The sequence below is a fragment of the Coregonus clupeaformis genome, chromosome 31 (genome assembly GCF_020615455.1).
Source record: "Coregonus clupeaformis isolate EN_2021a chromosome 31, ASM2061545v1, whole genome shotgun sequence".
Lineage (NCBI taxonomy): Eukaryota > Metazoa > Chordata > Actinopteri > Salmoniformes > Salmonidae > Coregonus > Coregonus clupeaformis.
Window position 1 is genome coordinate 13954619 of NC_059222.1, and position 17360 is coordinate 13971978.

The following is a 17360-nucleotide window of genomic DNA, read 5'->3' on the forward strand; positions in this document are numbered from 1 at the left end:
GTAGTGTGTTACTGATGGTAGGCTTTGTTACTTTGGTCCCAGCTCTCTGCAGGTCATTCACTAGGTCCCCCCGTGTGGTTCTGGGATTTTTGCTCACCGTTCTTGTGATCATTTTGACCCCACGGGATGAGATCTTGCGTGGAGCCCCAGATCGAGGGAGATTATTAGTGGTCTTGTATGTCTTCCATTTCCTAATAATTGCTCCCACAGTTGATTTCTTCAAACCAAGCTGCTTACCTACTGCAGATTCAGTCTTCCCAGCCTGGTGCAGGTCTACAATTTTGTTTCTGGTGTCCTTTGACAGCTCTTTGGTCTTGGCCATAGTGGAGTTTGGAGTGTGACTGTTTGAGGTTGTGGACAGGTGTCTTTTATACTGATAACAAGTTCAAACAGGTGCCATTAATACAGGTAACGAGTGGAGGACAGAGGAGCCTCTTAAAGAAGAAGTTACAGGTCTGTGAGAGCCAGAAATCTTGCTTGTTTGTAGGTGACCAAATACTTATTTTCCACCATAATTTGCAAATAAATTCATTAAAAATCCTACAATGTGATTTTCTGGATTTTTTTTTCTCAATTTGTCTGTCATAGTTGACGTGTACCTATGATGAAAATTACAGGCCTCTCTCATCTTTTTAAGTGGGAGAACTTGCACAATTGGTGGCTGACTAAATACTTTTTTTCCCCACTGTATCAGCTTCCATTCAGTCAGCGCATAAAACCGCTTCGCCAGGCCAAATATATACACTCCTTTCTTGAAACATTAATACAGTATCTTAACAGCCTTTATATCTATTGTATATATGTTTGCGCAGTTTCAAAACTATAGGCCTTCAGTGTGTGACAGGTTCGTGATTCTGAAAGGACAGCAACCATAATAGCAGAGCACTTATGTAGGAGAGTGCACTTTTTGTAAAACACAAAGGGCCAGTAGTGTAGTGGAGGCTATACGCAAGTATAAGCCGTATACACACATTATTTTCAGTGGGCATTGCATATACTCACTTCTTAATCCATACTGATGCGTATCAAAGTAGTGTAGTGAAGGTATATGATTTATGTAGTACAATAGAGAAATCATGCACAAAGTAGCCTACACAATTGCAAAGCACGTGAAATATATTCACATGTGCCCGCACACATAGCCTTGTTTCAGCAGAATATAATCTGCAGGCAGCAAGAGTGTGCCGCTCTCAACTGGTTTCGGCATGGAGCAGCTCACAGAAGAATGACATCGGTAGCCGGTAGGGTAGGAAAGACGTTTGAACTTATGATATCTACCAGTAAACGCTAACTAATGCAACAATGGGTATGCAAACCAGGTATTGAAAAAGTTTAGTCCGAAGTGTTGGTTAGTAGGCTACAGTGAGGGAAAAAAGTATTTGATCCCCTGCTGATTTTGTACGTTTGTCCACTGACAAAGAAATTATCAGTCTATAATTTTAATGGTAGGTTTATTTGAACAGTGAAATACAGAATAACAACAAAAAAATCCAGAAAAACGCATGTCAAAAATGTTATAAATTGATTTGCATTTTAATGAGGGAAATAAGTATTTGACCCCCTCTCAATCAGAAAGATTTCTGGCTCCCAGGTGTCTTTTATACAGGTAACGAGCTGAGATTAGGAGCACACTCTTAAAGGGAGTGCTCCTAATCTCAGTTTGTTACCTGTATAAAAGACACCTGTCCACAGAAGCAGTCAATCAATCAGACTCCAAACTCTCCACCATGGCCAAGACCAAAGAGCTCTCCAAGAATGTCAGGGACAAGATTGTAGACCTACACAAGGCTGGAATGGGCTACAAGACAATCGCCAAGCAGCTTGATGAGAAGGTGACAACAGTTGGTGCGATTATTCGCAAATGGAAGAAACACAAAATAACTGTCAATCTCCCTCGGCCTGGGGCTCCATGCAAGATCTCACCTCGTGGAGTTGCAATGATCATGAGAACGGTGAGGAATCAGCCCAGAACTACACGGGAGGATCTTGTCAATGATCTCAAGGCAGCTGGGACCATAGTCACCAAGAAAACAATTGGTAACATACTACGTCGTGAAGGACTGAAATCCTGCAGCGGCCGCAAGGTCCCCCTGCTCAAGAAAGCACATATACAGGCCCGTCTGAAGTTTGCCAATGAACATCTGAATTATCCAGAGGAGAACTGGGTGAAAGTGTTGTGGTCAGATGAGACCAAAATCGAGCTCTTTGGCATCAACTCAACTTGCCGTGTTTGGAGGAGCAGGAATGCTGCCTATGACCCCAAGAACACCATCCCCACTGTCAAACATGGAGGAGGAAACATTATGCTTTGGGGGCGTTTTTCTGCTACATTTACATTTACATTTTAGTCATTTAGCAGACGCTCTTATCCAGAGCGACTTACAGGAGCAATTAGGGTTAAGTGCCTTGCTCAAGGGCACATTTACGTCATTTAGCAGACGCTCTTATCCAGAGGGGGGGGGGGGTAGAAGGATTACTTTATCCTATCCCAGGTATTCCTTAAAGAGGTGGGGTTTCAAATGTCTCCGGAAGGTGGTGAGTGACTCCGCTGTCCTGGCGTCGTGAGGGAGCTTGTTCCACCATTGGGGTGCCAGAGCAGCGAACAGTTTTGACTGGGCTGAGCGGGAACTATGCTTCCGCAGAGGAAGGGGAGCCAGCAGGCCAGAGGTGGATGAACGCAATGCCCTCGTTTGGGTGTAGGGACTGATCAGAGCCCGAAGGTACAGAGGTGCCGTTCCCCTCACTGCTCCATAGGCAAGCACCATGGTATTGTAGCGGATGCGAGCTTCAACTGGAAGCCAGTGGAGTGTGCGGAGGAGGGGGGTGACATGAGAGAACTTGGGAAGGTTGAACACCAGACGGGCTGCGGCATTCTGGATGAGTTGTAGGGGTTTAATGGCACAGGCAGGGAGGCCAGCCAACAGCGAGTTGCAGTAGTCCAGACGGGAGATGACAAGTGCCTGGATTAGGACCTGTGCCGCTTCCTGTGTAAGGACAGGACAACTTTACCGCATCAAAGGGACAATGGACGGGGCCATGTACCGTCAAATCGTGGGTGAGAACCTCCTTCCCTCAGCCAGGGCATTAAAAATGGGTCGTGGATGGGTATTCCAGCATGACAATGACCCAAAACACACGGCCAAGGCAACAAAGGAGTGGCTCAAGAAGAAGCACATTAAGGTCCTGGAGTGGCCTAGCCAGTCTCCAGACCTTAATTCCATAGAAAATCTGTGTAGCGAGCTGAAGGTTCGAGTTGCCAAAAATCAGGCTTAATGACTTGGAGAAGATCTGCAAAGAGGAGTGGGACAAAATCCCTCCTGAGATGTGTGCAAACCTGGTGGCCAACTACAAGAAACGTCTGACCTCTGTGATTGCCAACAAGGGTTTTGCCACCAAGTACTAAGTCATGTTTTGCAGAGGGGTCAAATAATGATTTCCCTCATTAAAATGCAAATCAATTTATAACATTTTTGACATGCGTTTTTCTGGATTTTGTTGTTGTTATTCTGTCTCTCACTGTTCAAATAAACCTACCATTAAAATTATAGACTGATCATGTCTTTGTCAGTGGGCAAACGTACAAAATCAGCAGGGGATCAAATACTTTTTTCCCTCACTGTATTTGTGATGTGCAATTGTCATCATGCCCTGTTTGCATCAGGGGCGTAGACATGGAAGGGCCTGGGTGAACAGAGGCCAACCCACTGGGGAGCCAGGCCCTGACAGGCCCACCCAATCAGATTGATGTGGTTTAAGCATTGTTGTGGACTTAGACCATCACATTGTTGTATTTTTTATATTTAAAAGAAAAGTGTGATTTTGAGAGTGAAAATCTGAAAAATCTATAGGAAAACTCATTAAAACAAAAACATAGGATTTTTCACACAGGGTGCCTTTCCTTCGCTGGGCGGGCCGTTTGGGAACTTTTGGGGAACATTTTAGAATACCCACTTCTCCAGGCACCACTACACCACTGCATAGGGTCGATGGAAAGACAGCAGTCACATACAGCATGATGTTAAAGGATAAGCAGTCCATAAACTCTGACATAATAAGCCAGTAGGTCCCAATCATAAGAATACAAAAACAAAACCATTAAGCATTTTCCAATCGAAATGTACAACTATTACTTCCCATTGCAAAAAAACATTTCAAATTTAGCACACAAAGTAACCAGTGACCTAACGTTTAAAGTGGACCTGACAGTGTTTTAACTACTTTGCAGATATGAAACAAACAGACAATCATAATATCAGACACAAATATAAAATTCCCAGTTTATGCTACAAGACCAAATTCATAAGAGGTTTTAAAAATAGGTTATATTTGACTCAACGTTCCATGACATACACTAAGGCATTTTTGGCAGAATAGATGGATGCAGTTCAACGCATGATTAATATAATTCACCAATACATTTCTAGGTAGTCCAAAAAATATTGCTATCAGGTTGTAAATCACAGCTGGGCTGGTACATTGTTTGCTGCCTCCATTTGGGAGGCACTGTTTCAGTTTCAATGACTCAATGTTCTGGACAAAAACGGACTAATGTAACTAAGGCTGGGAATGTCAATACAATCAAACTAGCAAGGGCAATGATCGCAAGTCAGTCATAACGTGGCTAATAGGCTAGCGTATCTATTTATGTAGCAAGCTAAAAACACGGAGCCTAACGTTAGCTAGATAGCTAGCTAGCTAGCTGCTAGGAGGATGTCATATGAGGAGTGGGTGAGTTACTGACTTTTTCCCCTCATATCAATTTTCTGTGTCTATACACAGCTAGAGCTAGAGCTAGAAAGCGCAGAACAACTGATGAATTTACAAACGCGTAACACCTGCTGGATATGACCGATGTCAGTAAGTGTAGACCAAAAAAGTAATAGTTAGTCAAGAATGCTCTAGATAACATGTAAACAGTCTAACCTGCTCTGCTACGGCAAGTAAAATGGTCAGAGTGAGGTGTTCTCTCATTTGTGTCTGGAAGTAGCTAGCTAGCAAGCTAGCCAACTTTAGCCAGTTAGCTTGGGTGCTTGGTTGGGACAAGCATGCATTGGCAGGCAAGTTGCAGAAGGACAAGGAGGCTACAATTCCCCATTGTTTATCAGTGCAATTTTGACAGCAAACTAGCTGAAAATTTGAGAGGGTTTATCTGATGTTCCTTCATTAGATGATAGCTCATCTTGCTCCGGCTAGCATTAGTTGTTGATCTTGTTATTGTTGATGTGCATACCTGAGGGAGAGAGAGCCTACCTTTTCATGGTCGTTTTGATCAATAGAACTGTTAAGTTCCCAAATGTAAGAGGACTCCTTTGGTGTTTATACACTGCTCAAAAAAATAAAGGGAACACTTAAACAACACAATGTAACTCCAAGTCAATCACACTTCTGTGAAATCAAACTGTCCACTTAGGAAGCAACACTGATTGACAATACATTTCACATGCTGTTGTGCAAATGGAATAGACAACAGGTGGAAATTATAGGCAATTAGCAAGACACCCCCAATAAAGAAGTGGTTCTGCAGGTGGTGACCACAGACCACTTCTCAGTTCCTATGCTTCCTGGCTGATGTTTTGGTCACTTTTGAATGCTGGCGGTGCTTTCACTCTAGTGGTAGCATGAGACGGAGTCTACAACCCACACAAGTGGCTCAGGTAGTGCAGCTCATCCAGGATGGCACATCAATGCGAGCTGTGGCAAGAAGGTTTGCTGTGTCTGTCAGCATAGTGTCCAGAGCATGGAGGCGCTACCAGGAGACAGGCCAGTACATCAGGAGACGTGGAGGAGGCCGTAGGAGGGCAACAACCCAGCAGCAGGACCGCTACCTCCGCCTTTGTGCAAGGAGGAGCAGAAGGAGCACTGCCAGAGCCCTGCAAAATGACCTCTAGCAGGCCACAAATGTGTATGTGTCTGCTCAAACGGTCAGAAACAGACTCCATGAGGGTGGTATGAGGGCCCAACGTCCACAGGTGGGGGTTGTGCTTACAGCCCAACACCGTGCAGGACGTTTGGCATTTGTCAGAGAACACCAAGATTGGCAAATTCGCCACTGGCGCCCTGTGCTCTTCACAGATGAAAGCAGGTTCACACTGAGCACGTGACAGACGTGACAGAGTCTGGAGACGCCGTTGAGAACGTTCTGCTGCCTGCAACATCCTCCAGCATGACCGGTTTGGCGGTGGGTCAGTCATGGTGTGGGGTGGCATTTCTTTGGGGGGCCGCACAGCCCTCCATGTGCTCACCAGAGGTAGCCTGACTGCCATTAGGTACCGAGATGAGATCCTCAGACCCCTTGTGAGACCATATGCTGGTGCGGTTGGCCCTGGGTTCCTCCTAATGCAAGACAATGCTAGACCTCATGTGGCTGGAGTGTGTCAGCAGTTCCTGCAAGAGGAAGGCATTGATGCTATGGACTGGCCCGCCCGTTCCCCAGACCTGAATCCAATTGAGCACATCTGGGACATCATGTCTCGCTCCATCCACCAACGCCACGTTGCACCACAGACTGTCCAGGAGTTGGCGGATGCTTTAGTCCAGGTCTGGGAGGAGATCCCTCAGGAGACCATCCGCCACCTCATCAGGAGCATGCCCAGGCGTTGTAGGGAGGTCATACAGGCACGTGGAGGCCACACACACTACTGAGCCTCATATTGACTTGTTTTAAGGACATTACATCAAAGTTGGATCAGCCTGTAGTGCGGTTTTCCACTTTAATTTTGATTGTGACTCCAAATGCAGACCTCCATGGGTTGATAAATTTGATTTCCATTGATAATTTTTGTGTGATTTTGTTGTCAGCACATTTAACTATGTAAAGAAAAAAGTATTTAATAAGATTATTTCATTCATTCAGATCTAGGATGTGTTGTTTAAGTGTTCCCTTTATTTTTTTGAGCAGTGTATATTTGCAGAAATCCATTCAGGTGTATTTTGGCGAATGTGTTCTAATAATCTAAAGTCGCGCGGTTGCAACTGCCTGTAAACACACAGTCCAGTTCCGTGTGGTAAATGGCTTGTTTATATAAAAGCCTATTGTAGCTCTGATTGGCTATAGCGCACCGGTCTGTTTTTATTCGGTTTTATTGACTGCAGTGTCTATTAATTGTCCAAACACATGGCTGCTTTCCCACTCTGTATTGCTATAGAATTTTCTCAAATGCCTTAGTACAGAAAGGGAAAAAAGTATTTGATCCCCTGCTGATTTTGTAAGTTTGCCCACTGACAAATAAATGATCAGTCTCTAATTTTAATGGTAGGTTTATTTGAACAGTGAGAGACAGAATAACAACAACAAAATCCAGAAAAAAAACGCATGTCAAAAATGTTATAAATTGATTAGCATTTTAATGAGGGAAATAAGTATTTGACCCCTCTGCAAAATATGACTTAGTACTTGGTGGCAAAACCCTTGTTGGCAATCACAGAGGTCAGACGTTTCTTGTAGTTGGCCACCAGGTTTGCACACATCTCAGGAGGGATTTTGTCCCACTCCTCTTTGCAGATCTTCTCCAAGTCATTAAGGTTTCGAGGCTGACGTTTGGCAACTCGAACATTCAGCTCCCTCCACAGATTTTCTATGGGATTAAGGTCTGGAGACTTGCTAGGCCACTCCAGGACCTTAATGTGCTTCTTCTTGAGCCACTCCTTTATTTCCTTGGCCGTGTGTTTTGGGTCATTGTCATGCTGGAATACCCATCCACGACCCATTTTCAATGCCCTGGCTGGGGGAAGGAGGTTCTCACCCAAGATTTGACGGTACATGGCCCCGTCCATCGTCCCTTTGATGCGGTGAAGTTGTCCTGTCCCCTTAGCAGAAAAACACCCTCAAAGCATAATGTTTCCATGTTTGACGGTGGGGATGGTGTTCTTGGGGTCATAGGCAGCATTCCTCCTCCTCCGAGTTGAGTTGATGCCAAAGAGCTCCATTTTGGTCTCATCTGACCACAACACTTTCACCCAGTTCTCCTCTGAATCATTCAGATGTTCATTGGCAAACTTCAGACAGGCATGTACAGTGGGGAGAACAAGTATTTGATACACTGACGATTTTGCAGGTTTTCCTACTAACAAAGCATGTAGAGGTCTGTAATTTTTATCATAGGTACACTTCAACTGTGAGAGACAGAATCTAAAACAAAAATCCAGAAAATCACATTGTATGATTTTTAAGTAATTAATTTGCATTTTATTGCATGACATAAGTATTTGATCACCTACCAACCAGTAAGAATTCCGGCTCTCACAGACCTGTTAGTTTTTTCTTTAAGAAGCCCTCCTATTCTCCACTCATTACCTGTATTAACTGCACCTGTTTGAACTCATTACCTGTATAAAAGACACCTGTCCACACACTCAATCAAACAGACTTCAACCTCTCCACAATGGCCAAGACCAGCGAGCTGTGTAAGGACATCAGGGATAAAATTGTAGACCTGCACAAGGCTGGGATGGGCTACAAGACAATGGGCAAGCAGCTTGGTGAGAAGGCAACAACTGTTGGTGCAATTATTAGAAAATTGAAGAAGTTCAAGATGACTGTCAATCACCCCTCGGTCTGGGGCTCCATGCAAGATCTCACCTCGTGGGGCATCAATGATCATGAGGAAGGTGAGGGATCAGCCCAGAACTACACGGCAGGACCTGGTCAATGACCTGAAGAGAGCTGGGACCACAGTCTCAAAGAAAACCATTAGTAACACACTACGCTGTCATGGATTAAAATCCTGCAGCGCACGCAAGGTCCCCCTGCTCAAGCCAGCGCATGTCCAGGCCCGTCTGAAGTTTGCCAATGACCATCTGGATGATTCAGAGGAAGAATGGGAGAAGGTAATGTGGTCTGATGAGACAAAAATAGAGCTTTTTGGTCTAAACTCCACTCGCCGTGTTTGGAGGAAGAAGAAGGATGAGTACAACCCCAAGAACACCATCCCAACCGTGAAGCATGGAGGTGGAAACATCATTCTTTGGGGATGCTTTTCTGCAAAGGGGACAGGACGACTGCACTGTATTGAGGGGGAGGATGGATGGGGCCATGTATCGCGAGATCTTGGCCAACAACCTCCTTCCCTCAGTAAGAGCATTGAAGATGGAGTCGTGGCTGGGTCATCCAGCATGACAACGACCCGAAACACACAGCCAGGGCAACTAAGGAGTGGCTCCGTAAGAAGCATCTCAAGGTCCTGGAGTGGCCTAGCCAGTCTCCAGACCTGAACCCAATAGAAAATCTTTGGAGGGAGCTGAAAGTCCGTATTGCCCAGCGACAGCCCCGAAACCTGAAGGATCTGGAGAAGGTCTGTATGGAGGAGTGGGCCAAAATCCCTGCTGCAGTGTGTGCAAACCTGGTCAAGACTTACAGGAAACATATGATCTCTGTAATTGCAAACAAAGGTCTCTGTACCAAATATTAAGTTCTGCTTTTCTGATGTATCAAATACTTATGTCATGCAATAAAATGCAAATTAATTACTTAAAAATCATACAATGTGATTTTCTGGATTTTTGTTTTAGATTCCGTCTCTCACAGTTGAAGTATACCTATGATAAAAATTACAGACCTCTACAGGCTTTGTAAGTAGGAAAAGCTGCAAAATCGGCAGTGTATCAAATACTTGTTCTCCCCACTGTATATGTGTTTTCTTGAGCAGGGGGTCCTTGCGGGCACTGCAGGATTTCAGTCCTTCACGGCGTAGTGTGTTACCAATTGTTTTCTTGGTGACTATGGTCCCAGCTGCCTTGAGATCATTGACAAGATCCTCCCGTGTAGTTCTGGGCTGATTCCTCACCGTTCTCATGATCATTGCAACTCCACGAGGTGAGATCTTGCATGGAGCCCCAGGCTGAGGGAGATTGACAGTTATTTTGTGTTTCTTCCATTTGCGAATAATCGCACCAACTGTTGTCACCTTCTCACCAAGCTGCTTAGTGATGGTCTTGTAGCCCATTCCAGCCTTGTGTAGGTCTACAATCTTGTCCCTGACATCCTTGGAGAGCTCTTTGGTCTTGGCCATGGTGGAGAGTTTGGAATCTGATTGATTGATTGCTTCTGTGGACAGGTGTCTTTTATACAGGTAACAAACTGAGATTAGGAGCACTCCCTTTAAGAGTTTGCTCCTAATCTCAGCTCGTTACCTGTATAAAAGACACCTGGGAGCCAGAAATCTTTCTGATTGAGAGGGGGTCAAATACTTATTTCCCTCATTAATATGCAAATCAATTTATAACATTTTTGACATGTGTTTTTCTGGATTTTGATGTTGTTATTCTGTCTCTCACTGTTCAAATAAACCTACCATTAAAATTATAGACTGATCATTTGTTTGTCAGTGGGCAAACGTACAAAATCAGCAGGGGATCAAATACTTTTTTCCCTCACTGTATATATAATTCCCAAACATTCTAAGAATTGATGAAAACGTGAAAATGACCATATCTAAGTGGTTGCATGTCAGAAAATGTTTAAAAAGTGTCATTCTTCCTGGGTGTGTATATGAACAGATTTTAAATCAGATATCATGTTGCTAAAATGCTGTCAGTTCCACTTTAAATGCAACAATGTTTCACACACACACACAAGTTATCTCGCTATTGCGCAGTGACCTGTTGGCTGCCGCCGCCTTCTTTTTCTTCTTCGGTGAGGTTTAACGGCGGTTAAATGTTGCATTACCGCCACCTACTAGACTGGACTACAACTCCCTTATACTTTGCTTGAATGTTTTAAAAATAAATACCCTACCATCAAACACTACACTCAGAAAAACATACATGTAATAATAATAATAATAAAATAACACCACCCTACTCCACTATTTAAATCTATTTAGTCCTACCTCAGGCCAACAACACACCCTGTAACTCTTCTGATGTCAAGTCTCGCACACCCAAATACCTCTCTGCAGCTGCCACCACAACCACAATTTTCTGCGACTTACGTTCCATCCCTGCAGTACAGTTGATAACCATTGCTATAAATGCTAAAAATCCAATCTTACTGAAACATATATCACTTGTTACCCTATCCCTCTGTACTGGTACAGAACTACTACTCACACCACACCTCTCAGGATCCCTCCCCCTTGACCCATCTTTCTCTACTTTCTTCACTGCCTCAGCACATGACAACTTCTGCACTACTCTAACCCTGGAAACCTCAACCTGCCTCTCTCGCACGGGACATTTCTGATCCCCAGCCCCATGGGCACCCCTACAATTAACACATACCATTACTTTCACTAATGCTACACATTCCTTTGACTCATGCCCTTCTGCACACTTCTCACACCTAGAACCTCCCTCCTACACACTGCTGCCACATGCCCATAAGCTTGACACCTGTAACAACGTAATGTATTCGGCACAAAAGCTCTTACTTATACACCCTAACATCACTTTGTCGGGCCAAGACTCAACATCAAATCTCAAACGAACAGACAATGATTCTTCTGTTTCACCACTCACGCCAACCTGTCTGCATCGCACCAAACGACGAGCATCACAAACACCGGGAATCTTCCCCTTCAATTGGTCAACCTTTACATTTACTGCTACCCCAGTAATCACCCCTTTCAATGGCGCCCTTTTCTTGAGCGCAAAACAATTCACATCTCTTGCCCCCATTCGTTTAACGCAGAGCGCCTGCTCCCTCTAACGAGCAGAAACACAAACAATTATCACAAGACCACTTCTGGTTACCCTCACCGATTCCACAGCACCCAACTCTGTTTTCACCCACCTTGAAACCACAAATGGATCAGCCAAAAGACAAGTTTCCACCTTTTCCAAAAACGTCACTCCTACTGTCACAGACTCATCTTTATCCTGACCCTCAGTGCAATCCTCGGGCTCCAAGAACTTCACCACACCTACCACCTCCGATACTTCACCCTCATTTACTTCCATTTCTCCTCGTCTTCAGCTCACTCTGCTTATACTTTCTACCATTCTTCTTTAACAAACCATCTTCCTTTTTTCCAACTTTTATTACCGACTCAATCTCACCCTCTTCCTCCCTCTCTCTCTTAGACCTCCTCTGCCTCTCTTTTTCCCTCCATTCCTCTTCCGTATTCCAAGTATACGTCTCCTTATGATAATAGTGCACTTCTCCTGACATACATCTTGTTCTTGCCTTCTCAAGGGATGCCATTTAACTGGCTGTCACAATCAGCACGAACCCCTCGGGATGTAGCGCTCAACAGTGCATCCCACAGAGCGCGTATTGATGTTCTTCTTTATCAATAGCTACCGCAACGCTTTTCCATTTCAAATAAGCGCGCTCTTCCAACCACCATCCACCGTCATTCGTTACGCTCTGTGTCGCCCAGTCCGCCTCCGCTGTTGGCCTTCAAGAAGGCAGAAGTTTCCATACGTTTTTGTAAAAATGGGCCCACCTATTAAGTCGAAATGTGATTGGTTGATTCCACTGTCACTCCAAAATGGTGCCCTAATACAGTTGAATGGCAGATGCCTTTATCTAGGTTCTGATGGCCTAGCCAATAGCTGACTTAGCTAGCTAGATGTATCTCCCCAGAGACCAGCAAAGAAAAATCCTGATTGGATATTTTTTTCCTCTTCAATGTTAACCCTTTCCTTTCCAACAAAAACTGAAGAGATTAAATCAGATCATTGAAAATAATAATATAATTATTATTATAACCATTATTTTATTTTATAAATCCTTAGCCCTTCTCTGAAGGTGTAGAAGGCTCATTGTTCCCCACTGTGTTTGGGTTAATAATAATTTGTAGAGTGGCTCCATTTTCCCTCAGCATGCATTTTTTCACTATTTTGAATGTCTAAAGAATCCATACGTTGTTCTGAAATATGAACACAGAAATACTGGACATTTTGAACTCTTATTATGGTGGTGATTTGACAAAATTGCAATCATGGTCTTGAATTGGTCTCGCATTTTTCTGGTCTCGGTCTCGCCCCCCCTCCAGTCTTGGTCTTGACTCGGACTCGATTTGCTCCGGTCTAAGTTACCTTGATGTTAAGAGGGAAAAGCAGTATGTTACCTTGATGTTAAGAGGGAAAAGCAGTATGTTACCTTGATGTTAAGAGGGAAAAGCAGTAAGTTAACCTTGATGTTAAGAGGGAAAAGCAGTAAGTTACCTTGATGTTAAGAGGGAAAAGCAGTAAGTTAAACTTGATGTTAAGAGGGAAAAGCAGTAAGTTACCTTGATGTTAAGCGTTAAGAAGGAAAAGCATTAAGTTACCTTGATGTTAAGAGTTAAGAGGGAAAAGCAGTATGTTACCTTGATGTTAAGAGGGAAAAGCAGTAAGTTACCTTGATGTTAAGAGGGAAAAGCAGTAAGTTACCTTGATGTTAAGAGGGAAAAGCAGTAAGTTACCTTGATGTTAGGAGTGTACAGGTTTCTGAGTGAGGACAGGGCAGTGGACAGGCCCTCTGTGCTGTAGGAAACCCACAGCCCCTGGAGGATGGACGAGGAAACCCCAACCTTCTTGCTTAGGCCCTGAAATATAGACATAATTTGAGCTGTCACTGCTTTGAGTTGTGCTGTGTGCATACGAAGGTGTGTGTGTGCATTGTGTGTGTCTGTGTGCGCGTGTGTAGGCAGGTAGAGTGTGGTTAGGTGAACCTTGAAGATGTGTGCTTTGAGGATGTGGTGTCCCAGTTCAATGGTCTGCTGTCGGTTCAGTTTGGTCTCCTGGCGAGAGAACCAGAAGGCTAGCAGGGTGTGGCCACTCCTAAAGGGAGACAGGGAGGAACATAAACCATGAGCTTCCGCACAAATAGTTAGGGTTAGTAGATTGTTAGATGTAATGTTGTTGACAGTTAGTTTAGTATGCTTATTCCTGCTTATTTCCTCCTGATTCTAGGAAACTTCCAACCGGAATTTCTGGAAAACCTAGGAATTTGGGCAAAGTTTTGTAACCCTATCTAAGACTACATCAGTCTCTCATTTAGTACCCACCCCCCACACAACAGCAGACCCATCCACCCACTGACCTGGGGTCACAGAGGAACTTGGTTTTCTCCCCCTCCTCCCTCCAGATCAGCCACTCCCTGAAGGATGGGTGAACAAACATCCTGGTCCCGTCCCTCCTCTTGACCAGGAACATGGCCAGGTTGTCTACGCGCTGTGTGAAGTCCTCCCAGTCTAGTGTGCCCTGCAGCAAAGAGAGTGAAACCAAGAAAGTTAGCTTGTTAGCTGTGCACATGCCCAAGTGCTTTGCTAAGGCTGTTCTTCACGGGCATTATCGTTGCTATCCGGTATACAACTGCGCATGCCCAGCTAGTGTTAGCATGGCAGCTATGTGTGACATGTTTTCCTATGGGAAATGCTAACAGTTCCACGTCGGTGCAATATGTGTATTTGCCTGCAGGGAGCCGGCATTGATAGCCTGGTAGATCTGTTCGTCAGTGAGGGGGTGGAGGGATGCCACGGCCACGTTGAGTAGGGGGAGGGCCCGTTCGAAGGACGACTGGGTAGGGAAACGCATGTTGCACTGCAGCAGGTACACCTCGGCCAGGTTGACGGGCACCACCTGGGATCAATGAATCAATCAGTTAATCTATCAATCAATCGGTCAGTCAATCATTATTATAGCATATTTATTAGATAGGGAGTGCAAAACAATGTGCTGTATAAAAATAAAAATGTTTTAAAGTGTTGGTCCCATGTTTCATGAGCTGAAATAAAAGATCCCAGACATTTTCCATACGCACAAAAACCTTATTTCTCTAATATTTTCTGCACAGATTTGTTTACATCCCTGTTATTGAGCATTTCTCCTTTGCCAATATAATCCATCCACCTGACAGGTGTGGCATATCAAGAAGCTGATTAAACAGCATGATCAGTACACAGGTGCACCTTGTGCTGGGGACAATAAAAGGCCACTCTAAAATGTGCAGTTCTGTCACACAACACAATGCCACAGATGTCTCAAGTTTTGAGGGAGCATGTAATTGGCATGCTGACTGCAGCAATGTCCACCAGAGCTGTTGTCAGAGAATGTAATGTGCATAAGCCGCCTCCAAAGTTGTTTTAGAGAATTTGGCAGTACGTCCAACTGGCCTCACAACCGCAGACCACATGTAACCACGCCAGTCCAGGACCTCCACATTCGGCTTCTTCATCTGCATGATCGTCTGAGACCAGCCACCCGGACAGCTGATGAAACTGAGGAGTACTTCAGTCTATAATAAAGCCCTTTTGTGGGGAAAAACTCATTCTGATTGGCTGGGCCTGGCTCCCAAGTGTGTGGGCCCACTGATCGCTGCATCATGTGAAATCCATAGATTAGGGCCTAATGAATTTAGTTATATTGACCGATTTCCTTATATGAACTGTAACTCAGTAAAATCGTTGATATTGTTGCATGTTGCGTTTATATTTATGTTCAGTGTAATTAAAAGTAGAAATAAATAAAATAATAAAGACAAGAATAAAACTAAGGTAATACAATGTACTGTAAATTAAACCCCCTCCCAGGCAGGCTAACCTTGTAGCTGGAGCTCTTGAGAACCAGGTACCCCTTCTCTATAAGGTCAAAGGTGAGTTTGAGGTACAGGTAGGATCCCTGGCTGAGGGCCTTGAGGTGGGCGGAGAGCTTGCCGAAGGTGGTGTTGTCCATCTTGCCATTGAGAGAGATGTTGTTCTGTATCTCAGGACTGCTGTGGATGCGGTGCAGGATGTAACCCTGTAAGTCCTGGTCTATAGCATCGTTCTCCTCCAGACCATCCAGAGAGATACGGTGGAATGGAAGCAGCTTGGTGATCTCCTATAGGAGGGAGGTAAGGGAGGGGAGAGGGGAGGATGAGGGGAGAAGGAGGAAGAGGGGGGGAATGATGGAGGAATGAGGATGAGGAGAAGAGAGGAGGATGAAGAAAGCGGGAGGAAAGGATAAATGGAGGCAGGAGATGAAGGGGGTTGGAAGAAGAAAAGTGGGGGAGGGAAAGAGATGCGTAGGCAGTGTAACGAGATATAGAAGCAATCTTCCACTGATGTCAATCTATTGACAAACTCTATCAAAAGACAATTATCCTTGTTTGGTGTTAACAGTGTTCATCTTGTATGTTTTTAATGGCCACACTCTTATTGGAGGGGTAGAGGACCGTAATGCGTCTAATGTGTCTACCTGTAATGTGGTCCTAACAGTGACCACCAGTTTGAGCCAGGGGGGAAACTTGCTGATGGTTTTGCTGAGGAAGGAGACAATGGTGTCTCCGTAGTCAGGCTTGTGGAACTCTGCCTCATTTAGCCCATCTATCAGGATGACCAGGTCATCTACAGAGGCGATCTTCCTCTCTGAAAAACACACACAGAGAAAAGAGTCAATATGGACCAAAAAACCTGACTGCAAATGTTCTGCCTAATGTATTCTTGCTAAAATCAAGAATACATATGTTTTGAGGATCACGCCCATAGTATAATCAATGTGAGCACTGACAGAGTCACTAGGAGTAGAGAGAGTTTTATCACATTTGTAGAGAGCGTCCAGGGGTTCTAGGGGTGTGTCCCAAATGTCAGCCTATTTCTTATATAGTGCACTACCTTTTACCTGAGATTCCCTATATAGTGCACTTCTTCTAACCAGGGCCTATAGGGCTCTGGTCAAAAATAGTGCACTATATACAGTGAGGGAAAAAAGTATTTGATCCCCTGCTGATTTTGTACGTTTGCCCACTGACAAAGACATGATCAGTCTATACTTTTAATGGTAGGTTTATTTGAACAGTGAGAGACAGAATAACAACAAAAAAATCCAGAAAAACGCATGTCAAAAATTTTATAAATTAATTTGCATTTTAATGAGGGAAATAAGTATTTGACCCCTCTGCAAAACATGACTTAGTACTTGGTGGCAAAACCCTTGTTGGCAATCACAGAGGTCAGACGTTTCTTGTAGTTGGCCACCAGGTTTGCACACATCTCAGGAGGGATTTTGTCCCACTCCTCTTTGCAGATCTTCTCCAAGTCATTAAGGTTTCGAGCCTGACGTTTGGCAACTCTAACCTTCAGCTCCCTCCACAGATTTTCTATGGGATTAAGGTCTGGAGACTGGCTAGGCCACTCCAGGACCTTAATGTGCTTCTTCTTGAGCCACTCCTTTGTTGCCTTGGCCGTGTGTTTTGGGTCATTGTCATGCTGGAATACCCATCCACGACCCATTTTCAATGCCCTGGCTGAGGGAAGGAGGTTCTCACTCAAGATTTGACGGTACATGGCGCCGTCCATCGTCCCTTTGATGCGGTGAAGTTGTCCTGTCCCCTTAGCAGAAAAACAACCCCAAAGCATAATGTTTCCACCTCCATGTTTGACGGTGGGGATGGTGTTCTTGGGGTCATAGGCAGCATTCCTCCAAACACAGCGAGTTGAGTTGATGCCAAAGAGCTA

The 17360-nt window shown here is 44.5% G+C and overlaps 1 protein-coding gene across 2 annotated transcripts in view; it reads right to left on the bottom strand.

Annotated features, from left to right (window-relative positions):
• tanc2b (tetratricopeptide repeat, ankyrin repeat and coiled-coil containing 2b) overlaps window positions 1-17360 on the bottom strand; it is a 261716-nt gene that overhangs the window by 22506 nt on the left and 221850 nt on the right. For both annotated transcript variants that reach the window (XM_045209787.1, XM_045209788.1), the window contains 6 exons: window positions 16102-16271; window positions 15466-15744; window positions 14338-14505; window positions 13967-14127; window positions 13596-13704; window positions 13347-13469 (listed from right to left, as the gene is read on the bottom strand). In XM_045209787.1, the coding sequence (XP_045065722.1) occupies window positions 13347-13469; window positions 13596-13704; window positions 13967-14127; window positions 14338-14505; window positions 15466-15744; window positions 16102-16271 (1010 nt within the window). The remainder of the gene's footprint in view (window positions 1-13346; window positions 13470-13595; window positions 13705-13966; window positions 14128-14337; window positions 14506-15465; window positions 15745-16101; window positions 16272-17360) is intronic.